Genomic DNA, 25,390 nt, shown 5'->3' with positions numbered 1-25,390 from the left:
TTAATGGCCTGTGTGCGAGTATAAAATGCAGGCTTATCCTTCAGTTCCTTCATAGGTACTCACCTAGCAGGGTAGTGTCAGTTCTTTACGAGATCGGATTACAGGACTATCTTCCATGGAGGATTCGTTAGGGGAGCAAGGTGAATTTTTATTTTAATTCATAAAGGGGTACAATTCTTGCTCATTGAGCTGGACGGACCCCACACAGAGGTTTGTTTTGAGCAGGTGCAAGTTGTGGGGGACCACCTAGGGTATTGTGACAGTTTACGCACCTCCCCCACTTACGCAGGAGCTGCTCAAAGACCTCCAAAAGCTTGTGTTGTCCCAAGGCAGACATGTGGGTTTTGGGTGGGGATTATAACAATGTCACTGGATTGGACAGATCCCGACTAGGCAGCAGGAACCCCGGAATACCCCCCAGACTATGTACTTTTGCCTTGGTGATGGGTGGGCTAGACACCTGGAGGTGCCTGCATACAGGGAAGAGGGGGGCTTTGCATTTCTGTCCAGGGTGCACACCTCCATGTCCAGGTTAGATTCCTTTTTTTTTTATCCCGCAGAGCGATGGTCACTGACTTATCACAACCAGATTCCTTGCCAGTGGGATCTCGCACCATTCGCCTCTGCTCATTGAGCTCAAGAGCGGGCGGGTGCTGTCACCCCCCACATGGAGATTGAATTCTTACTACCTGGGTCTTCCGGAATTTTCAGAGGCATTTTTCTCCATTGAGGGCTCTGTAGATAGCCCAGTCACAGTCTGGCAGGGATTTAAAACTGTTATTAGAGGGGAGGCGATCTCACTAGTGTCGGCAAGTCAGAAATTACATACAGCTGAAGTAAGGGAGGCGGAGAAAGCAGTGGAAACTGCAGAGGTTGACGTCACTAAATCGGGGACTCCGGCCTCGCCGCTGTCGTTACAAACAGCCCAGGAAACTCTCTGGAACATAGCTTTAGATACGACTAAACAAGCACACAATTTTAAGACCAAGCCATATGTGCGAGGCCCGGGACTAGGCAGGACGGATGCTCGGATGGCTGGGTAAAAGGAATGGGGGCAAAGCCATGTGCAGATAGTGCGGGATGCAGGGGGGGCACTCGGATTGCTGATGTGGATATAGCCAGGCATTCTATGCACACTATGAATCTCTGTACGACACCCCACCTGGGCACTCGGGTAAGGATCGGCTGGATTTGGACGGCATGGTGACCCTCCCACAGCTGATAACGCAGCAGCAAGCTGCCCTAAGGCAGATCTGCCGAAGGAAGAAATATAACAGCCATCTCCCAACTTCAATCAGGGAGGTCCCGGGTTCCGAATAGTTTCCCGATTTGATATGTGGAAAAGACGGTGGTGGGACCTTTTCATTGATTGTTTGAGCGGAGTAGGTAGGATGGCATACTACCCGAAGACCTGAGGAAAGTGTGCATTGTAGTTATCCAAAAGCCGGGTAAACCCCCCAGAGATCTGCATGCACCCAGTGCTCCAGATGAGATTTGGAAGTGGGAGTATTTTTTTTAGTTGAGAGTAAAATGATTTTTAGGGAGTAAAAATGTAAGTACCAATGAGAGTATTTTATATAAGCAAGTAAAATTGTTTTAACTGAAAAATGTAAATATTTTTGTCAAATTTATTTGTTTTCTCCTAGTATTTCTTGCACATTAAAAGATGCATGTTTATTTCTTTAAATCGTGCAGTTAAAATAGTAGTTTCTTCCTGTGATACTACGTTCACTACTGGCCCAAACTTATCCATGGAGCTCTTGAAGGCGAAAGCATGGGCGCAGGATTCTACATGTCGTTTTCAGATTTCTTTTTATGTTGGAAGTGTTTCAACTACCTCTGATCTATTTAGAATATGATTATTCCGTAGCTCCTTACACGTGAGCATTGGTTAATTATTAAACTTTCGGGTTATGTGCCAATCATGTTCAGGCAATGTATAAAGTGCATAGTGCTTGTGCAAATTAATTCTAAATAAAATTCAATTGCCGAAGAGAATTGACTACAAAATGCTATCATACATGTATAATCATTTCAGTTGCAAGACGTCTGGATTGCATCTCTTTACTTTTAATTGCACAAAATATATGTGCAAATTATTTCTGTTTGGAAAGCTACTACGCACAACTATAGAATGAGGTAATGGTTATAAATCAAAACCATGTCAAATCAGTGTATAGAGAAGCTAAAGTGCATAGTGCATTGTGCAAACAAAATGTATAGCTGCCATAGATTTTGATCTTGTCACAGTTTGACCAAAAACTCACTATCAAAGGGGGGGGGGGATTTGCAAGTAATTGATTCTCAACATTTCCGTTATAGATTCTGCATGAAAAATGTATTCTTTGGTGATAAAATCCACATATAAAATATTTAACAAGTAAAAAAAGACTTTAGTTAAGATGTTATTTTTGAGTCTATTCCTTCTTCCTTGAAGCCTAGTTTTCAAGACATTAATTTTAAGTTAAAAAATATTTCTAGAATATACAGAATAAAAGCAGTTTCATGTTCCAAGAAAAGTATATAACTCTTCATCTAAGTTCTGTCCTTTGGGTTTTTTGGTCGCCAGATCTAAAATAAACCTTGTTTCCATCTGACGAAGCTCTAATTCTTGCTTACCCCCTTGTGGATTCTCTGTCACATGATATATTCTGAAAAACCTGAAACATTCCAGCTTACTTTGGTGAACATCTCTAAAATGAACTGCCATAGGATAGGAAGCATCAACATTTTTTATAGCTCGCATATGTTGTAGAATTCGTAATTTCAATTTACCTATGGTACTTCCCACGTACCACAGGTCACATAAACAACATAATACGTATACAACAAATTCTGTGTTACATGTGATCATGGATTTCACTTGTACAGTATGACCTAATATTGGGGGCACAAAATTATTCTTATTTAAAGCATGTTGGCTTGCTTTACACTTTGTACACTTGTGGAAGCCTGCCTAGCCAAGAATAGATGCCAGATTTATCCATTTTCGGGGGTAAAAAACTACGAACGAATAGGTCTTTGATGGAAGTTGATATTCTGAAGGTTATGTTTACTTGTTCCTCAAGGTACGGTTGTCGAGCTTCATCTGATTTTAGGACATGCCAATGTTTGTGTAGTATTTTTCTTATTGTACTCGCTTGGGTACCGTATGTGAGAATTGGCCTTCATCTGTTTTTGTTTCTTCTTCAGATGTTCGGTTAGTCAATAATAGGGCAGTTTGGTCTAAATTACGGGCTTTGGAGTAAGCTCTTTCAATAACTGCTTTTGGATACCTTTGATTTGCAAAATTGTTAGCTGTAATATTACATACTCCTATGTCCCGTCCCCTTTCCTCCATACTTATGGGACATCTCTCCGTCCTGTGGGATGGGACCGGAGCACTTTGTAAAAACATCCACATTTTTTTCAAAAATGTGTCCCTCCTCTTTCCTGCGTGGGGCCTGGCACGCGGCCGTAACCCCGCCCACCTTGGCTCCGCCCCGCGCATCGCCCATTAGTCCTTTTCTCCGCACGATCGGGGCCGGATGCACTTGCATCCTCGGAAGACTTTCTTCCCTTTTTCCCTATCTGGCTCTCGCTAGCGTTCGTTTACTAGTCTGTCTGTCTTTTTAAACTAGATTGTCCAGACTGTTCATTGTCTCACCGTCGCTTCGCGAGGGCGGATCCCCATCCTCTTTGTTTAGAGTGTTTGGGTCCGGAACACCGTTGGGACTCGGTTTTTACTGTGACTCCCTTTTCGGTCCGGGCACTTCAACATCGGTTGGAGCGGTGGGAGGAGGTGTTCGGACGGACTCCTCCTTCGCATTTTCAGGCGTTCATCGACGAGAAGAAAAAACGCCCGGTAAGTGCTTTACTTTTCAGAGCACCCCGGCCGGGGGATACCTTTCCGGGTTCCTCTCGAGCCGGGAGGGGCGTTGATCGCTCTGTTACCGGGGTTCGCCCTGAGGTGCCTGTCGGGCATAATAATTCTACCAGAGTTTTCTCTGAGGGTCTCCGTAAGGGGCCTGTGTCCACCAGAGTACACTCCGAGGCCCCTCCTGTGGGGGCTGTTTGTAGACCCAGTTCTACTGAGTCGTGGGTACCGGAGCTTGCTCTGAGGCTGCTCTTTCGGCTTCCCTCAAAGACAAAACTGGGGTGCGCCTCGAGGTCTTTGCTGGGCTTGAGGTTCCTGAACGGATGTTCGAGGCCCGTACCGATAAGGCTTCTACCGGGCCTAGGTCTGAGGTTCCTCGTACAGAGGCTAAGGATACCAACAGTTCTGAGGGGCCGGGCAAGGTCCTGTCGGTGAAAGCGCACCTTTCCCGCTCTTGTGGTGACACCAGATCTGTTGAGGGGGCAAAGAAGAAAGTTTCTTCTTTTACCAGCAGTGCAGAGGCCCTTCCTTCGAAGGCTCAGTTGGCGGTTGGTATGTCGCAGAAACATTCCAGGCCTCATAGTACCGGCTCTGCCGAGGTTCCTTACGTTAAGGCTAAAATTAAGACCCTGACCCATTGACTGGGACCCCTGCCTCACTTCCTCACGTGCCGCCGTTCCCCTCAGATGAGGATAAAATGGCGGCCGTTCCCGCCATGGTGGCCATTTTAGGTACTACCCCTACAACTATGCCATCGGCCCCTGGTGTAGGGTTTGGTCCTTCGGGTGAACCTAAGGTCCCTTGTGCGCATCCTTACCGGCCGGTTTATGATTGGAACGCCCGGGTGCCTCTCACGCACAATGTTTCGTTGCCCGCGGGGGCGGCTCCTTTGATTTATGTGGATTTGTCGGTGGAGGGGCTGGTGTGGCACCCTTCTCCGTTACGTCCCTGGATTTGTCCACCTCATGAGAGTCCTCCCCAGGTTCCGAAACAATCTTCTGAGGATGCTTTTTTCGGTAAATTTCAAGCGCTTATGCGCACCGACCCCATGAGGGAATATTTCAAAGGGCTTTTCAAGGAGATATGTCCACCCGCGCCTCTGGTTCCGCCGGTGGTCCCGCCGGCACCTCCCTTGCCCGTGGTGCCTCCCCCTGCGCTTCCGCCTGCGCTTCCGCCTGTGCCACCATTGTCACCAGTGGACAAGGCAGTGCCTGACATGGCTCAGTAGGATCCTGACCTGTCAGATGACCCTCAAGGCGATCAGGACAACGAGGACCTTCCCCGCTCTATCAGAACTTTCCATGACCGGGTGCTGGACATGCGTTTCTTAGATGTTCCGGTGCCTAAGGCACCTGCTCCGCAGGAGGGCGTGCTTTCTGGGGCATTCACCTTGTCTCCTTTGGAGCGTACCGGCCTGTTCTTGCAGAAGGACGTTCTGGCCGAGGTCCGAATTTGGGAAAAGCCACACTCGGGACTTTTTGTCGATTAAAAAGATTGACGTGAGGTACAGGCTGCATTCTGCGGAAGAAGTGGCCTTGTCGTCTTGTCCGCCTCCCTCCTCAGTGGTGGCTGCGGCTACGTTGCAATCCAGGCCTGCAGCATCCTTCTCCGCGACGGCTACTCAGGTCTTGGGAAAGGAGGACAAGCTCCTGGACTCCCTAGGGAGGTAATTCTTTGCCAATTTGGCATTACAGCTCAGGCAGGCCAATGCAGAATTGATTTTGGTGGGAGCTAACATGCGGATGTGGAGAGGTCTGTCGGAGTTTGAGGAGCACATTCTGGTCGAGAAGTTGGAGGAGGCCTTTCCGATGCCAGGGTGTTGGTCCAGGATCTCCTGGACGCTGCAGCTCATCACATGGACACCTTGGCTCGGGGTCTGATGCTTGGGGTTGATACCTCGCGGCAAGCGTGGCTGCATTTGTATTTGTTTTATTTGTAACGCGCACCTTCAGGCCCGGAGGCATCAGGGCGCAACTTTGCACATGCTTACATAAACATACATAAGTTAAGTTCAACTTTTAAACAGTGCAAAGTATTCAAGGTATACATACAGCAATATACATATTTACAGCGTAAAGAGTGGGGGCGTTTTCCTAGGGGAGGCGCCCCGAAGCATAGGAGGTCCAGAATCAAGGCTGGTTGAAGAGCCAGGATTTAGTTTTGGATTAGAAGGCACTAAAACATTCTTCAGATCTGATGGTGAAGGGGCGGGTATTCCATAGCTTGGAGGCTAGGACGGGGAAGCTAGATCCACCCGCTTTTTGTAGTTTGAACCTAGGGATGGTTAGACAGTGGGTCTGGGCGGTTCTTTGCGGGCGGGTAGACGTGTGGCAGGAAAGCCGGCTGCAGAGATACGGTGGGGCTTGCTTGGCTAGGCATTTGTGGGTAAGGCCTCGGACTTTCAGTGAAATTCTGTTTGACAGGTAGCCAGTGTAGATTAGATCTAGATTCCGAGATGTGGTGGTTTCGCGGGATGTTTAAGGCCGATCAGAATGGTGTTATTCTGGGTGATTTGCAGTTTGTTCAAATTCTCTTGGCTGGTTCCAAGAGAATAGTCAATTTTGGCCATGATGAGAGTTCTGGCCAGTGTGACCGTGTTAGAAGTGGTCAGAAATGGCCTGCAAGCAGCAATAAGTTTGCAGGTGTATGCTGATGACGATCTGACTGTATTTGTTTGACAGGATAGTGATAAGGTGGCGTTGAGGTAAACGCCTAGAGTTTTGACTGTCTTTTGAAACTTGGATAGTGTTACCATCGATGATAAACGATTGGTAGGACGGCTCAAGTTTACTAAGACATTGCGTAGTGCCCAAGATGAGGAGCTTAGTCTTGTCATCTTGAGGCATAACTGGTGTTGTGCCATCCAGGCTTGGATGACCAGGTAGACATCGTTCAGGGCCTTGATGTCAGCTAAGTAGTCTCCAGTGATGGGAATGAGTATCTGGGTGTCGTCGGCGTAGTTCGTATAGGTGACACCCAGATAGTCAAGTACATCGAAGAGCGGTTTTGTAAAAACATTGTATAGCGTTGGCGACACACAAGAGCCCTGGGGGACGCCGCAATAGATAGGGGAAGGGTCTGCAGCTGCGGATTGAGAAAAGACACGCATAGATCTATTGCTCAAAAATGATTTGATCTATGCCGTGGCCGATGGTGAGAAGTGGGCGGCCAGATGAAGATGCTTGCATAAGATTTGGTGGTTGACCAGATCGAAAGCCGCAGAGAGGTCAAGTAGAAGTAACAAGGCAAGTTTGCTGTTGTCCTTCAGGACTTCAATTTGGGTTTTTAAGTCAAGTAGCGCTGTCTCTGTTCCGTGCCTAGGGGGGAAACCAGATTGTCTGAGGCCTAGAAGATTCTTGGCTTCCAAGTGCTCTTGAATTTGCAGGTATGCTGCACGGTCTAAAATTTTTAACAGGAACGGGACAGTAGTGATTGGTCGGTAATTGGTAGGTATGTTAGGGTCGAGGGACGGTTTTTTGAGCAAGGGGATCACCCATGCATCCTTAAGGTTGTCAGGGACGACAACTGTTTTAAAGGAGGCGTTAATAAAGGATGTGATAAATGGGGCCAAATCGTGGGCAGATTCCTTAATGATTGGAGCAGGGCAAGGATCACCCTGGCAGTTGGACGCTTTGATCCTCAGGATAATGTTTTCTACTTCCGCTGTGGTGAGCGGTGAGAAGGCAAATCGTTTGCAATTTGGTAGGTCAGGGGGAGGGCATCTGCTGGTGTAGAGGGGCGATTGTCCAATTTCAGACTGTCTTGTTTTGCTGTGATTTTAGATTGAAGCATGGAAATTTTGTTCAGTAACACTGCCTGAATATTGGCACACCATTTGCTGTCTTTAATGCAGGTGTCAGGAGGGGTGACGGGGGTTTCAAGCTCTTTTAGGATCTTAAATAGTTCCTTTGAGTTGGAGTCAGCATGCAAGATGCGATTATTAAGGGATGCTTTTTTAGCCTCTATTATTGCTGCTTTGTAGGTGAGCGATGCCAGGAAGAAGCCGTCTTTGTGCGCGTCAGAAGGGTGGCTTTTCCACCGGTTTTCAGCACAGCGTTTGGTTTTGCAAAGTACTCTTGGCTGTGGGGTGAACCAGGAGTTCAGGTGTGCCCGTGGTTTGGCCTTCCTCTGTCAGCTAGGGTAGTGGGGTCATTACAGGAGTCAGTGGCTGCTTTGAGTGTAGGGAGTAGCAGAGGGAGAAGTTTCTCCTTAGTTATGTCCTTTTTGTTTCTGGTCCGGAGAGCAGGTGCTATCACGGTCGGGGACGGGGGACGGCTTCAATGTTAAAGGAGATAATGTGGTGGTCTGACCAAAGGCAAGGGGTAATGGCCAAGACATTGATGTTACAGTTGGAGCTCGCAAGCCAATCGAGGGTCCTGCCTTTAGAGTGCGTGGGCTCTTGGATGTGCAAAGTGAAGCTAGAGTTGGAGAGGGCGTTTTACAGATCAAGTGCAATGGTGATCGTTAGGTTCGCTAAGTCCCAAGTTGAGGTCTCCAAGGATGATAATTTGTGAGTTGGTTTTAACATTGTCGAGGAGGAGGGTGGATATTTCGCCTACAAAGGAGGGTGCAGGGCCTGGGGGCCTGTAGATTAGGTGAAGGGTGGCTGTTGTTTAGTTAGGTGTTAGTGCGAGTTTGACTGATGGTAATTCAGCGGACTCAAGTTTGGTATTGGTATAACTCTTAAATCCAGAGTGGTTTTGTGGATGATGGCTAAGCCACCACCTGTAGAATGGGAGGGAGAGGTGCGGTCACATCTCATTATGCTGAAGCCGGGTGGTATGGCAAAGGATGGGCCGGATGCGGCATGTAACCAATTTTATAATGGCAATGAAGTCAAGATCTGATGTTATAAGGTCTGCTATGTCTAGAGCGTGCGCTGGGAGGGATCTGGCGTTGATAAGGGCGCCCTTGATAACAGGCAATTTCGCCTCTGTAGAGGGGGGTTTGCTATTGTTAGGTGCAGAAGGTGAGCATGGAAATGAATGTCGTGCTTGCTTAGGGAGGTTACTACGGGTGGGACGTATGCGGAATCTGGTACCTAATCTTTTCTTTCTAAGAAGTGGGGAGCATGGTTGATTCGGAGTAGGTTTGCTGACAAAGTGTTGCAGCCAGAGGCCTGGGTCATTGAGGTATGGGTTAATGTTGGTATTGAGGTGTTGAAGGCCTGGGGTAAGTGTCGTAGGGTCCATTGTGGAGGTTGCCAAGCGTAGGGTCTGTGGGACAGAACTAAGAAAAGATATGACGTCTGATAGCTGTGGGTGGGATGGCCGAAACAGATGTAAGCGGGGCTGAGTGAAGATTGTTGCTTCAGGAGGCAGGATGAGGTACAGTATAAGGAGGAGCGCACTAAGGAGCATGGTGGATGGGCACCAATTGGAATGTGCTTCGTAGCTATGAGCAGGTTCAGTTTAAGACGGGCAGTGCAAAATCAACAATAGGCAGGTTCGATTTTAGCTAGGGTAATGCAGAATCAACAATAGGCAGGTTCGATTTTAGCTAGCAAGATTAGAATACATACATCATGATATGATATGATTTGTTTATTTATATAGCGCCTATACACAATGTGTTTCAAAGCGCTTCAAGGCAAGGGAGGAAACAAGGGAACATACAACCACATTCTTACAGGCCATTAACAGTAAGGATGTGAAATTAACTATCGTACTCGGCCTGACGACATTTCAGATAGTGCAAGAGCTAAGACATAGATAAGGAAGGGAGGGGAGAGTGGGAAGGAAATGGAAACAGAAAGGTGACTACCGTACTAGGCTTGACGACATTTCTGGTAGAGCAGGAGAAAAACAAAAGGTGAGGGAGAGGGGTGCAGAAAGGGAGGGGAGGAACAAAACAAGGGACTATCATACTAGGCCTGACGACATTTCAGATAGTGCTGGAGGGGAGGTGGGGAGGAAAAAAACAGTTATGGGAGGGTGGAGGAAACAGACGAGGTTGCTATCATATTAGGTCCAGGGACAATTCTGATAGAGTAAGTGCATAGAAGAAAGTAAGGGCAGGAGATAGGAAAAGGGAGAAGGGAAAGGAGGAGAGAACAGAGAGTAAGCAGTCAAAAAGAGTGGAGAAGCAAGAGTGGAGAGCGAATACAATTTCAGAAATCAGTAGTAACAGAAGTCAGTAGTAACACATAATGTTGCAAGCCAGGATACAAGATGAAGATGGGAATAGCATGATTCAGGGCCACCATGAGTACAAGATGCAAAGGAAGTCCAGCATGAGAGTTGAGAAAGAGTGACGCACCGTGAATGAATGAAGTCCATAAAAGTCAAATCCAGCATTGGCCACAAGACGGTAATGGTGAAGGAAGGCACCAGGTGGGCGGGGCTTGGTAAGTGGTGAAAAAGAGCATGACACTTATATGTGACAGTTCCAACCATGACTGGACTGCATATAATGGGGGATACTTGATTAGGCATGGAGCTATGTTTATACAAGGTAGAGTTGGTACAGGCATATGTGGCTATACAGGGCTATACACTGTGGTACAGCTATAGTAATAGAATCAGTTGATGCTTAGTAGCATTATAACAGAACATGGAGGGTGCAACAACAGTGCATTAGCAAATGCGTGGGCGTCAGTATAGCATTTAGCACAGGCTCATAGGACCCTGTGGATTGATAGTGATAGTATCGCATTCAGTTCGGTTGCATTCGGTTTGTGCGGCATGTAGTGGCTTGGGCAATGAAGGTTCGCGTTAAGTCAGTGAACCAGTAGGAGATAAACTTACTCTTCCAATGTTAGCAGAGCAGTGAGCAAGAGCTATAGTACTTACAGGCGTGAGAGGGGCAGGGAGTGTAGCCTCAGTCACGACAGACAGGCCCTTCGAAGAGCGGCCCTTAGATGCGGGCGGCTGGCTTCCACCTCCGGTCAGGTGCGAACACGGAAGTATTGGCGCACAGCCAATCAGCTGGACTGGGAGGGGAGGCAGGATCAGAGGAGCGCATTAGTGCTCACGGCGGCCATCTTCAGATGGCTATTGGGATAGTTGCAAATGGGCATATCCCTGCTGTGGAAACGATGTAGCACGACGCATAGGTGATCTAGATGAAGCTGGGCTGGCTTACTTCATCTGCTGGTGCTCATTAGCATCAGCCGGTAGTCTGACACTTCGGGATTGTGCCCCGAGGCGGAAGGGCTCCTGCCCTGGCCGAGGTGGTGATCGAAGTGCAGGACGCAAACAGGCCCTTCGAAGAGCGGCCCTTAGATGCGGGCGGCCGGCATGCCACTAAGTTCTCGAAGGAGGTGCAAGACAAGGTTCTGGACCTTCCATTTGATGGTAAGGAGCTTTTTCACTCTTCTACTGATGTAGAGCTCACCAAAACCAAAGATAGCACTCAGACGGCTAAATCATTGTCTGTTCTTGTTAAAGCTCCCTTCAAGTCTCAAAGGCCGTTGTCGCAAGGTTGACCTTCCTCTCGTTTTAGGGGCTTCCTCGACCGCAAATCTCGCAGGGTGGATACTCCTGCGGGGAATAACCGCCGTAGACAACAGTGTATGCGGTTTCTCTCCCGCTCCTCAGCCTCCTCATCAGGTTGAGTTGGCACCGCCACCGATAAGCCTGCCAAATGAGGGTTTCCGCGCTAGCACGAGACCCCGGTGGGAGGACACATTGCGTCTCATTGGGAGGGGTGGCAGGCCATCACAGAAGACAGATGGGTCTTGTCAGTCACTCGAGCGGGCTAACGCTTACCTTTACCCCCTACCCTACCCTCAACCCTCCTTTTCGGCTGTCGGGCTCACCCTCCCTCAAGGCCGAGGTTCAGAAACCTCTGCACCTCAGAGCTGTGGAACCCGTTCCCCTTGGGGAGCGAGGGCAGGGCTTCTACCCCTACTCCCGGCTGTTTACGGTGCCCAAACCCAACCAGACTGGCCTGCACACCATCCTAGACCTTTCCCAGTTCAATCTTTTCCTACCCCAAGAGAAATTCAAGATGATCACGCCCAGCCAAATACGCTCCTCCTTGCAGATGGGCGATTGGCTCAGCGTTGTGGATCTTCAGGACGCTTACATGCATATCCTGATTTGGAACCCACAAAGGCGATATCTCCTCTTCTCTTTGGGAGAGGAGCACTTCCAGTTTCGAGTGCTTCCTTTTGGCCTCAGCACTGCGCCGCGTGTCTTCACGAAGATGACGTCGGTGATTGCGGCCTATTTTCGTCTCCAGGGTATCCATGAGTATCCGTATTTGGACGACTGGCTCTTATGCCGGGGTGCGCCGCAAGGCCTTGGTGGGGCTTGGTGCGACCGAACAGATGTTCGAGGCCCGCGCGAGTAAGGCTGTTACCGGACCTGTGTCCGAGTTCCCTCGTACAGAGGCTAAAGCTACCACCATTTCTGAGGGTCTGGCAAGGCCTTATCGGTGAAGGTTGTTTCTCACTGTTCCTGCTCTTGCGGCAACACCAGATCTGTTGAGGGGGCAAAGAAGGGAAATTCTTCTTTTACCGGCAGCGCCAAGGTCCTTCCTGAGAAGGCTAATTTGCTGGTTGGTATGTCGCAGAAGCATTCCAGGCCTCCTAGTACCGGCTCTGCCGAGGTTCCTTATGTTAAGGCTAAAGTTAAGATCCCTGCCTCACTTCCTCATGTGCCGCAGTTCCCCTCAGGTGATGACAAAATGGCGCCTGTTCCCGCCACGACCGCGGCGGCCATTTTGAACGCTACCCCTACAGCTGCGCCATCAGCCTCAGGTGTAGGGCTGGTTCTCGGCCTTGTGAGCATCCTTATCGGTCAGTTTATGACCGGAATGCTCGGATCCCCTTCCGCACAATTTGTTGTTGCCTGCGGGGTGGGCACCTTTGGTTGATCTGTCCATCCAGATATAGGAGTGGGCCATGCTTCATGGCGTCTGGCTGCTTGCGGTGCACGTCTCGGGCCAGCTGAATTTCACAGCGGTTGCCGTCAGTCGGCGTACAGTGGTCCGCTACGAGTGGGAGTTGAAGGCGGAGATCCTCTCATGGATTTTCTTGCGTTGGGGCACACCGGAGGTGGACCTCTTCGCTACGGTGGTAAACAAGAAGCTTCCTCGGTATGCCTCCAGAGGGGGGCTGAGAGCCTCCTCTCTAGGGGATGCTCTCGAGATTCCATGGCACAACATGAGAGCTTACGCCTTCCCGCCTCTGCCTCTAGTTAATCGAGCAATTGGGAAGCTGAAGAACTCTGTGACTTGTTCCCTTCGGCTCATGGCCCCGTGGTGGCCGGCCAGTTTTTGGTTCTCAGAACTTCAACACCTGTCGGTGTTTCTGCTGATCAGGTTACCAGTAACCCCAGATCTTCTTCATCAAGGGGAACAGCAGATGTGGCACCCCTCCCCACAATCGCTCAGCTTGGCGACATGGTGCCTGAGTTCAAGTCTTAGAGCTTTTTAACTTGTCTACGATAACATGCGTATTATCCAGGAAGCCAGGGAACCCTCGACCAGATCCCAATACAGGAGTAAATGGCTCAAGTTCTGTCGTTGGTGTTTGGAAAAGCAGTTCGATCCAAGGGTGGCTACGATTGACAAGCTTCTGACCTTCGTGTCCTCCCTAGCAGTGTCGGGTGTTTACGTTCTGTCATGCAGAACTTACCTTTCAGCGGTTTCCACTTATCTTGCTATAGACCAATGCTCTTATTCTCTGAGTAACCCAGTGGTTAAGAGGTATTTTGCAGGCTTGACACTCCTCTACCCTCCGGTTCGTAGTTCGCACCCGCCTTGGGACCTAAATGTAGTCCTGATGGCGCTGTGCCATAAACCCTTTGAGCCGATGGCTACGGTTGACCTCAAGTACGTGTCCTGGAAAGTGTCCTTTCTGGTAGCCGTTACGTCAGCGAGGAGAGTGAGTGAGCTCCGGGCATTGTCGGTGGAGCACCCTTTCTTGGTCTTTCACAAGGACAAGGTAGTCCTTCGGACAAACCCAGCTTTCCTACCAAAGGTAGTGACCGAATTCATAATACCACAGACAGAGCATACATTGGTCCAGGCTCTGAGTGTTTACATACAAGAGTAGAATATACCGAGAAGGGTATGTACAGAGAATAGGCACAAAATAGTTACAGTGGCGAGTGAGTACCTGGTTACAGGTTGGTCCTGAATAGGCTGTGGATAGAGTAAACATTACTGGTTGCATTACAATTACATTGCAGGTAGAGAGCGGCGGCTGGCCGGACGTGTCGGTGAGAGACTAGATGTCTAGGCTAGTAGCCATGATTTTACCATGGCTCTGAATGGCCAGAACGCAGTTTCCGATCTAATTGTAGGAGGGAGGGTGTTCCAACATTGTGCTGCGAGCACTGGGAAACTGGAGCCTCCTGCTGTTTTTAGGTTATAGGGATCTTTAGTTGGTGCAAGTAAGGAGTTCTGGTGGGTCTAATGGGGCAGTGTCTAGAGAATTTGTCAGAAAGGTAACGTGGGGCAGAATTCCATCTGAATCAGTTGATTTCCCTTCCAGTCTTTTTTTCCCAACCCTGCCTCGGAGGCGGAAAGGGTTCTACACTGCCTGGATGCCCGAAGAGCTCTTAGGTTCTACCTGGACAGGACTTCTGAGCTTCGGAGCTCTTCCCAACTGTTTGTGACCTTCGGTAAGCCTCAGGGCAGGCTATTTCCAGATGGATTACCACCTGTATCACGGAATCTTTCACCGTCCAAAAGCTGAAACCTCCTAAAGGTATCCATGCACACCAGGTGCGAGGCAAGGCAGCCGCGGTTGCTTTTCAGAAGTATGTTTCCTGGGAGTCCATCGCTAAAGCGACTACTTGGGCCTCCCCATCTGCTTTCTGTACGCATTACTGCCTCGATATGAGCTCTAGAGCTGACGCTCAGTTCGGCCAGGCTGTGCTGAAGAACCTGTTTCAGTAAGGGGTATTTCCATCCACCCATAGTTCCTGTAAGGAGTGCTTGGGAATCTCCCATAAGTATGGAGGAAAGGGGACGGGACGTAGGAGTATTACCAGGTTACTCACCGTAGTCCCCTTTCCTCCATACACCCGCCCGCCATCCCCTCTAATAAGGTTCCTCTGTTATTGCTAATCGGTCTTTGATCCTGAAATAGAAAAGGACTGATGGGTGATGCGCAGGGCGGAGCCAAGGTGGGCGGGGTTACGGCCGCGTGCCGGGCCCCGCGCAGGAAATAGAAGAGGGACACATTTTTGAAAGAAATGTGGATGCTTTTTACAAAGTGCTACTGTCCCGCCCCACAGGACGGAGAGATGTCCCATAAGTATAGAGGAAAGGGGACTATGGACTTAGGAGTAAGGTGGTCACTACGGTGAGTAACCTGGTAATTCTTTATCAAAGCACTCCAGTTTGCTGCAGTTGCGCCGAATTCTGACAAATTCTCCATACTGTATACTCCATTTTAATGGAGCCGGGTGGTTACTACTTGCAAACAGAGGCATGTCAGAACTAGTGGGTTTCCAGTGAAGTTCTGTACCAATTTATTTTTGATCTGTCTTGACTAGTACATCAAGGAAAATTAGTGACTCTCGACTATGTGTCTGAGTGAATTTTAAGTTCAAGTTGTTGGTGTTCAAAATTTCAACAAAGTCAAGCCACTCTTTTTCCTTGCCATTCCAGAGGATGAATAGATCTATAAACCGTAGCCAAAGGACTAATTGGTTGGTATGCTGGCTGTTGGCATCTGTCCATACAATGAATGTTTCCCTCCAACCCATGGTAAGATTGGCGTATGATGGAGCAAAGCTCCTACCCATTGCTGCGCCTCTCAATTGATTGTAGTAAACATTGTTGATTAAAAAAAACATTGTTACATAGACACAGATCTATCATTTCCATGATCATTTCACCAAGAGTGTGGTAATTTAATGATCTACTGTCTAAAAAGTGGTTGCACACCCTCTTTCCATCCCGGTGTTCTATGGAGGTATAGAGAAATACCACATCTAGTGTTGCAAACATAAAATCTTTTTCCCAAACGACTCCTTCGATCCTGCTCAAAAAGTCTTGTGTCCCGTAAAAACGATGGTAGAGTAAAGACTAAAGACAGTAACGTTTGGTCAGCATAGTTCGACATGTTTTCGAGAGAGGCTCCATTTAAGGTGACAATGGGTCTACCAGGTGGGCGGGTGTGGTGTTTATGGACCTTCAGTAGAAAGTAAATGGTAGGGTTAATGGGGAATTTATTGTAAAGGTATTTGTAGTCCTCGTCATACAAAATATCCAGATCTGTCCATTTTTTCAAAAAACATTCTACTTTGTTCTTTACGATTTCAGTAGGATTCCCAATTAATTTCTCATAGCAACTGATATCCCACAATTGCCTTTCTGCTTCTTTTATGTAATCTTTTCTGTTTTGGATTACTATATTACTGCCCTTGTCGGAAGCTTTTATAACAGCATTATTCAGGTCCTGTAGGTCTTTAAGAATTTCCTTTCTTTTGCTGAAAAGTTCAATTTGATTTTCTTCTTTTGAAGTCTGGCTTTCTTCGGGTCCTGGATGACTAGGTCCTGGAAGGCTTCAATTTTTCCTCTGGGTTGGAACATAGGGTTGAATCTAGATTTCGCCTTCAATTTGCATTTTATAGGCCAATCAGTGTCTATATTCAACATTTCCGGAGTGACAACAATAGATCCTTCGACTTGTTCCCGAGTAAGTTCTAACTATAATAATAATCGTGCTAATCTGTTATAATATAAATAAAAAATGTATCAGTTGCTAATAAAACTAGTAAATCTCTAGCTTCCTACCTCAAAATTAAAAGAAAGAAGCAGAATAACAGTAATAATGGTCCCAGAAAATGTGTAGATAATAAAATCAATGTATTCAGTACATTTTATCATCAATTATACTGCACCAAGAATAATCCTAACATCACTGCCTTCCTACAGAAAATGACACGCTCAGATTATCCTACTATTAATGTTGACTCTCTCAACTCGCCCATAACTCCAAAATGAAATTATTAAGGCAAGGCGCCAGGACCCGATGGATTTGTGTACGGTCATTTCAAATCATTACTTACACCAGGCTATTTGAACTTTTTTCTCACTTTATCTCAAACTCAAAATCTGAAGGCTCCTTCCCAGAGGCCATGCTTCTGGCATTCTCTAAACCTAATAAGGATCTAGAATTGCCACAAAGCTACAGGCCAATTTCCCTAATTAATACTGACTGCAAGCTTTTCGCAAAAATTGTAGCAAATCGACTTCTCCCGTTTTTGCCTAAATTGATTAAACGAGACCAGGTAGGGTATGTTAAAGGAAGACTCTCAGCATCCAACATTAAGATCTTTCTGGATGCTTTGAATGTTGCAGCCCCCTCAAGTGATCCCTTTGTCGCTGAAAAAGTGCTTGATAGAGTTGAAAGAGATTACTTTTTTTTATGCGTTGCGATAGCACGGTCTTCATGAAACTTTTATATCCATGATTCATGTTTTTATTCAAATCCCAAAACTACTATATTCATAAATGGTCAGATGTCTCCCTTTTTTCCTTTTAGGTAGAGGCACACAGCAAGGATGTCCTCTTTCTCCTGTACTTATTAGCCCTTCAACCATTTTTTGAAACTATCTGACTACTTCCACATATCCAGGTAATAACCTTTCGTGGGTTGCAAGTTAAATTGGCAGCATATTTAGATGATATTCTTCTATTCCTGAAATCAGCTTAAGCAATATACTTGAGACGGTATCACGTTTTTCTTTAGCCTCAGGATATGATTTAAACATGCATAAATTGGAAATTCTTCCCCTGAACATTTATTGCACTAAATATCTTGTTCACCTATATGGCATGAGATGGTGTCCTAAGAAAATCCAATATCTAGGACTGCACATGTTCACTACAGTCAAGGATATCATTATGGAAAATATCTATCATATTTACTAAAATGAAGTCTCTTAGATTCCTGGTCCCCGTTATATCTATCCTGGTGGGGTCACCTGCAAATTCCTCAATGATTATCTCCCTGATTATTTTGTATGCTTTATTTATGCTTCCTGTAATTCTTTAAAGCTATCGATTCATGTCTTGCCAAATCCTTGTGGGGTAAGAAGAAACATGGGATCTCCCTTAGACTGGAAAAGGGAGGGTAACCACACGTTGTGGACCCCTCGCGCCCCCCTGCACACTCTAGGTGATTGGCCGTAGACAGTCAATACATTCTGTTCTTTAGATACGATTATTTACAATCATGTTAGTCCATAGCTGTATGGAAAGAATCTTATAGTTCATTCAAAAGTAAATAGTTCAATGAGTCTGTTACAAAAGCCTAATTATAAAATAAATTAGTGTCACTCTAGGTTCTCTGAAAGAGATATATATGCATCTATTTGTTTATTTCACAAATATTCTTAGTAAGTTTCTATGCTCTTCTAAACATGCATACTGTTCACAACTAACATCATTGCTTGGTGTACAATTGTGCAGAAAGTTTATCAATTTCTGTGGTTTCTCACACGTGCTAATACTTAAAATCTCGACGCGTTTCGGGAAAAATCCCTTCTTCTGGAGTAAGTGTTAAAGAATGTGAAAGTCTACTTCTATCCATAGTTTGTCTTCAATTTCTAAACTTCGAGGACCTTGTTTCTGGATATCTACAAGAAAAATGATAATTCTCAGTTGCAATCTTGTTCATTTCGTTAACCACAGGTATTTCTTACTAATTTCATTAATCAAGCTAGCAAAGTACTACTAAAAAATGCTTAAACTATATTTGGAATCATCTTGATATGCTGAGGGGCATACTACTGGTATGTAGTGTCCAAGGAGCATAGTTAGCTCGAGAGCTGGGGAGTAAAAACAATTAAGTGGAATACGGAAATGTCAAAAAAATGCTATAAGGAATAAAATGTGGCTGATCTAAGTTACTCTAGAGGACCATGGTACCAGGTCATAAAGGCATCATCTACGGGTAGTCTACTGGATTTCAATGTAAGAATATATTAGCTCAATGTACTGTTATGTAGGGGATGGGAATCCCTTGTGGTAAGCTGGGTCACTAAAGGATTAGAGCTCAATCTGTATGTAAAGGAACGGGCCAACAAAGGGGCACCTCTGTTCACAATCTGTTAGCGCCATGCATACAGGATGTTTATACAGTCCTCATCCTTAATCTCTTCTAGTTTTGTCACTACATTCCGTTTTCTATGCCAATTACATCTATATGAGGGTCATGTGACACAAGCAAATTGAAGGTATATAACATCCTCATAAGCATATGTCCAGTTACACATGGTAATTATTATGATCTCCTCGGGCTCTGCGAACCAGCCTATTATGTACATGGTGTTACACTAATTATGCCTGCGTGTTGTACTCCTAGGGCCATATTATAAAAAGGCACCTAAGTGGAACTCTTCATTCATTCCGTATGGGTTCATACTGTCTAATTTGTCGATCCAGTATAACTCGCGTTGATCCAATTACTGACTTCGTGTCACAGGTAGCATAATGTTTTAGTATGATCTTGGCCCCTGTTCTAGGATGTCTTATGTAATCTCCTTTGGTAATATTATTGCAATTACTGCAGTGAAGACACGCAAAAGTTTCAGCTTTTTTGGTCTGTAGTGTAAATTGACATTGTTCCTGAGTACGTTCAGCTCTTACCAATTGGTCCCGAAAGTCCTTCCCTCTTTTATAGGCAATTAGGGGTGGTTCAGGGAAGAGTTTTTGTAAGTGGGTGTCTATCTGGATGATCCTCCAGTTCTTTCTTATCAAGCGGGTAATGTGGTGACTTTGGCTTAGTATTTTAGTGTGTACAGGAAAGATATCTCCTTATGTCCAAAACTCTTTTCTTTTCCTGTCATAGAATTTGTATTACCCTTGCTATGCTTTTTAAATGTAAGAAATCTCTAGATAATAAATGTTGGAATTGTGATGGTGAAGGATCGTTCAAACATATGTTTTTGGATTGTAAATATATTGAAACATTTTGAAACAATGTGTGGCGCATCATTAAATGTATCTTTAACTTCGATGAACCTGTACATTTTAAAATCTTATACTTGGGTAGTGCTCTTTCAGCATTGCCTAGACTCCCAAGCTTCTTTATTGTTTGATTTGTTTATTCTAATTGCAGTTCAAGTTATCGCCATCAATTGGAAAAAATCGAACCTGATCAATCATAAAATATGGTGGAACTTCATATGTAATATACATAGATTGGAGGGATTTATAGGGTCAACCCCAATACTACATCACCTATGAATTGAAATGGAGAATGTTTATAAATTTCCTCACCTCAAATGATTACTCTGCTTTAATATGATCTCACTATTTTCGTTTTTCATGATTACCCTTATCCTCTCCTTTTCCCCCCTTATCCTGCCTACTTCCTTACTTGTCTGTCTGTAATGTTTGTTTCCCCTCCCCATTTATGCTTGGAAAATATCTTCTAGGTATGTCATTTATATCGTCTTAATTCAATGTGTTACATTTTGATCCACCAACCTAAGTTTCCTAAAGTATTTGTCTTTACAAGATGTTGTTTTGCTTTGTTATTCTCGTATGTACCATGTTGTACACACATTGTTTATCTCTGCTTCCAATAAAACACATTGACACAAGAGTAATGCAGAGCTCCAGGTGACTAGGATCATGGGGCGATAGCCGGCGTAAGGCTTCAGTGTGCTTTGCCGTCTGTGTGTAAAGTGTTGACATGATAGAATGAAAGATGAGACTTTTTTGGAGGGGGGGCAAGAGGTTGTAAACGACACAGCAAATAGAACACAAAATCGAGATAATACAGCAGATTTAGCTAAGAACAAGTGCAATCATGGGCCAAACCAAAGGGGCAGCTATCCCAGTTGGTTTACCACAGGTTTGTCAGCAACCAAAGAATGTGTGCACAGTAACCGTGGTCTTTACTATGTTACTATGAAGAGAAGACCAGAGCCAGGGACAGAAAATGATTAGTGCAAGTGGTGGGGAATATCAGACTTCACCAAGAAGCGGGTGCCACAGTACGAATTGCAGACTGTACTTACTACAGCGCAGGTTTGCATAAATATCACTGGGCGCAATGGGGCTGAAGGAATACTTTAGATGGGGTGGGTAGGTGGCTCCTTGCCTGAGCAGCTAGTGGTCTGCGTCCAATGGCCAGAAAGTGCGGAAATTCATGGAAAGGGCGAGCCAAGTAACAAGAGTTACCGTTGCCACTGCCTTTCGCCAGCTGCTCAGTGTCGTGGTTGAGGAGTTGGTGGTGTGACTGCAGTTCAATCTGTCACCTGGCATTCTGGAAGCAGGGGTGTGGGGGGGGGGGGGGCGGCGCAGTGGAGCAGAGTTCCTCTCACCAAAACTTCTGCCCTTGTGAATCTTCAAATCATAATACACAATTAGTACCAGCCAGAAGCAGACAGATTAAGTACTAACATCCATTGGGTACGCCTGGGTTAGTGAGGCAGGGAAAAGGCCAGGAAGTGGGGAGAAAGGCACGAGCCGTGCGCCAAACATCCCCTAAAAACCCACTAGGCCTTAAAGATCTAGATCAAACTGACCACTACTATCGTTTGAAAATATCCAGAATAAACTCCTTTTCACTGTCGGAAGGTGCCAGGGTGGTTATTTGTGGCAGGTACCCCATCACATGTGATAAGATGGCCCTCCTTTCCTTTTGCTTTGTCAACTGTATGAGACAATGAGGAAAGCCTAGCTGAGACCTGTCTCATGATCCTTTTGTGTAAGAAAGCTCTGCACGGCTGGTGCTCTTTGTGAGCCAACGCATCATAGCAGATTGAGCCAATTGTTAAAGAAGGGCTTGGGCGATCAGGAACGGCTTCAACGATCAGGACTACATTATCTGTGTTTGTGCAATGGCACGAGAGCCAGTGTGTACCCCATATTAAACAGTAACGATCATTTTTAATATCTATAAATCTGTTTTTAAATATCAACTTAATCATTTGGTGAGTCACTATTGTCGTGTCTGGTACTACTAATTTTAAGTTGGACATAGTCAGGTTTAACATTATTTAAGAAACCGGATTAGTTTCATGTTTTGATGGTTTAATGATGCATACGCTGACCTGAAATAAACTATTTTACACCTTCATGAGCAACAGATTGATGGAAAAACATATTCTTGAATGTGTTTGAGTATTTGCTGTAAATCTTTCGTCCGAGTCTGACAGACGAGAGGACTGTTTTGTAGTTTCCCCCCTTCTTTTTAAGGGTTGTTAGGTGGTGGACAAATATAGACACCATAGCACGTTGTGGTTGTATCATTTTTATGGTAGCTCCTATGTCACCTCGTACTTGGTTTTCTGGGTTTTTTTTTTATCCTGTTGTCTGTTTGAGGCATTGTGCATTTTATCATCCAATAGGCGCTTTATTAATGCAATATCGTAACACGCTCAGTTATTCAGATGAGCTTCAATCGTGCTGATTTCTGGGAGAAAACGTCCTCTTTTATTTGCAATCGTGTGCGAGTCGTATGCGAGTACAAGTAGCTTCAAGGTTACTGGGAAAGGGAACCTAATAAATGGGGCAAAGGTGCACTCCAAAATAAAAACTTTCACTGCCGTAAAGAAAACCATATTCCTAGAGCTATTCAAAACAGCAGAAGTCGGATGCAAAAAAGAGTTTGGGGCCACACAGTTCAGTTTGCTGGATCTGGGATTTTTTATATTGGGTTGATAGATTTGAATTTGGTTCCTGTCTGAGTGTCGAATGACAGGGTGCAAAACATGCACTTGCCACTAGCCAGTGATTTTTGACACTTGGCGAGTAAAAAAAGTGTTCTGTGCATTCTTATAGAATTGAGGTGGCAAGTGATTTTTTTTGTTTTTTTTTTGTCTGGCTAGTAGCTTGCAACTTGCATTTTTGTCAGGTGTCGTGTAGCATCCATCTTGTTTTAAGTTGGTATGGGGAATTGTTCCACAGTGTGGTCTTGGACTGCAAAGAGTTTCTTTCAAGTTTTCATTTTATCGCTAGACTAGATCTTCAGACTCCATGCCATGGAGGATGTAAATTGTCTCTGCTTGTGAGGCAGCAGATTTTTCAAGTAGTAACGTTTTGTTCAGTGCATTTATGTACGTTGCAGATAATCTTGAATTGATTTCAAAGCCAACAAATTGCTGTCTTTTAGTCTATTTTGCTCTATTCAGGACCAGTTGCAATTGGTTTGGGTTTTGTTTAGGACTTTGTGTAGCAGATTACAGGAATTTACACGGATGTCACCAAGCTACTGCACTGAGAAACTGGGTATGTCCGGAGGCCTACAAACCACCAGAAGTAAGGACATGTGCATGCTTGAACTACGCCAATGCTGGGAGGAATGAAACGGAAGGCAGGTTTTCTTAGTCTATGGCCCAAGACTTTAGACTCTCCTCCCGTCAACATTGGACGTTTTCCCCCTCCATCACCCCCTCATCCCTTGCCTTTACAGTTCAATAAAGATTTTAAGATGCTCCTGTTCAAAGAATGGCTCCAGCCTAATGTCCAAGTCTGCACACCGACAACTCTGCCCCCTACGTGAGACTAGGTGACCTGCTTCACACTGTTTCCTCCCTGGCATGTTTGTAGATCCCTTGCTGCCACATAACCCAACCTCCCTCTCCTGTGTTGTTGGCTCCCCGTTTCTTGGCTTCCCTTATCGTGTTTTTCCCCTCTGATTGTAAAGCGTTGCATTGCTTCCCAAAGCTAGGTTTCCGCTCAATAAAATACCCTAAGAATAATATCCTAATCCATTTAACTTGGATCAGCTGCACTTGTGTTGGAGAGCAAGAACCGGGTTGATTTTTATTTTTTGGGCATTTTGAGTGTGGCCATCTGCTGTGCATCTGCCGATTGTGGATTTACTTGATGGTGGATTCACTTGATGTTAGAGGGGTCAACAAATTGAAGATTCCAATGGAAAGGTAGGTCTATGGAAGCTGCCTGGCCATTGGTGGCTAGATCTATTTTACCTGATTGGAAGCAGTTTTATGGCTGTCAAACAATTCAGTGACAATCCCGGATTCTTCATGAGTAGTTCATGTCCCTGCTAACTCTGGAAGTCTGTGGTGTATCGCCATAATAGATGGATTTGGAATAAATCGGGCATGGTGTACAACCTCTGCTTTTCAACCGCGATGTTGCATTCATATGTTCGATTGTATAAGCAGTTCTTCTGTTCTGGATGATGGAGGAACTGCCCTCTTGGTCTGTCAGTCTTACACGGTAGAGTTACAGAGAGACATTCATAGAAGAAATGCAAAGTGAGCCAAAGTGAGCCAAGCAAACTCTGGAATGTTAAGTAACATAGGGTGCTATGGAGGTCTGACACAGCAAAGAGAACCAGGAACAAGAGCAATGGGTTTGAAGAGATTCTAGAAAATGGGCAGGAATTGGAGAAACAAAGTTCACGATGGAGGAGCATGGAGCCAGAGGGAGCATGGCAATTAGTATGAATGCATGGAATAAGTGCGATGGGCAAGAGTAACTGAAGTTATGTAACCCCATGTAAGAGGCAGGGGAAGTTGGAATGGGAGCAGGAAAAGGAGAAAACAGCCAGCTATATGCTGGAATTTTAGGAAGATGGATGACTGAGGTAGTAGAATATGCCCCTGCAGTATTTTGTGTTCCTGCAGATGTAGAGATCTCTAGAAAACACCTGTTTATTTTATTCTTTTCTCTCTTCAGGATGGCACCATTTTTTAATTGCTGCTGGGCTGCGATGCTGCTGCTCGCCCTGGCCACATACTCGTATGGGGCTCCGGCAGCACCAGAAGACTGCAACCTGTTGGGAGAAGCAGATCAAGAGTCTAAGACGGAGCAGGAAATACTTGCATCGCTTGCCCCCATGCGATCCATAACGTAAGGACCAGTTTTCATAAAGAAATGGTTTAGAATGGCAGGGCGAGGATATTTTGGAGGGGCAGTAGGGGAAGTTGGGTGGTTGTGAATAGTGTGGCTGGATCAAGAACGTTGTGCAGATTATTTGCCCCACAATCTTTTCCTATGCTGTGATGCTTTACTAAGTCCAGAATGCAGGCCCTGAATTTCTTCCTCCCTTCTCTTCCGCATCCCAAATGTTTCTAGAACCAAGGTGGCTGTTTCTGTGAAACTTGTGGGTATGAGAGTTATTAAATTTGAAGGATGTGTGTGGCTGACCTCCTGAATGCCTGCTGTCGTGTGGCCGACCTCCTGAATGCCTGCTGCTGTACATTCTCTTCTCCGATGAAGCCCCCACTGGCGCCAGTCATCGGTCAGAAGCATATTCTGACATCTGACCAGAAAGTGGCCAGTATTTAAAGATGTTTGCATCAGAACTAGTATTGACATACAAAAAATAGATTTAGGACAAGACCGCTTTTTGAGAAAAATGTTTTGTGCCTTTGGAGAACAAGGTTTAATTGTGTGCTTGGAAATACAAGAGCATACATTATCATCTTGTGTGTAGTTAGACCTGATCAGTTCATATGGAATCTGGCGTTATCGAAACCTAATGTGGAAACATTACACCATGTAATTAACCCAGTCTCTGTATAAGCAAGTGCAGGCTCTTTCACTTGGTAATATGCTTTCTGAATCTTGTCCCGAATCATTGTGACAAGATTACCTGTTGCTGGAAATTACCCCTAGCATTGTTGTCAACAACTCTGT

The 25,390-nt window shown here is 45.6% G+C and overlaps 1 protein-coding gene across 1 annotated transcript in view; it reads left to right on the top strand.

Annotated features, from left to right (window-relative positions):
• M6PR (mannose-6-phosphate receptor, cation dependent) overlaps positions 1–25,390 on the top strand; it is a 200,174-nt gene that overhangs the window by 68,187 nt on the left and 106,597 nt on the right. Inside the window, exon 2 of the mRNA XM_069650571.1 lies at positions 24,428–24,601. Within this exon, the coding sequence (XP_069506672.1) occupies positions 24,429–24,601 (173 nt within the window). The 5' untranslated portion in view covers position 24,428. The remainder of the gene's footprint in view (positions 1–24,427; positions 24,602–25,390) is intronic.

Source organism: Ambystoma mexicanum, chromosome 3p (assembly GCF_040938575.1).
Source record: "Ambystoma mexicanum isolate Mex_15411 chromosome 3p, UKY_AmexF1_1, whole genome shotgun sequence".
NCBI lineage: Eukaryota > Metazoa > Chordata > Amphibia > Caudata > Ambystomatidae > Ambystoma > Ambystoma mexicanum.
Note: the sequence above shows the minus strand (reverse complement) of the source record. Positions and strands in the feature narration are given on the sequence as shown.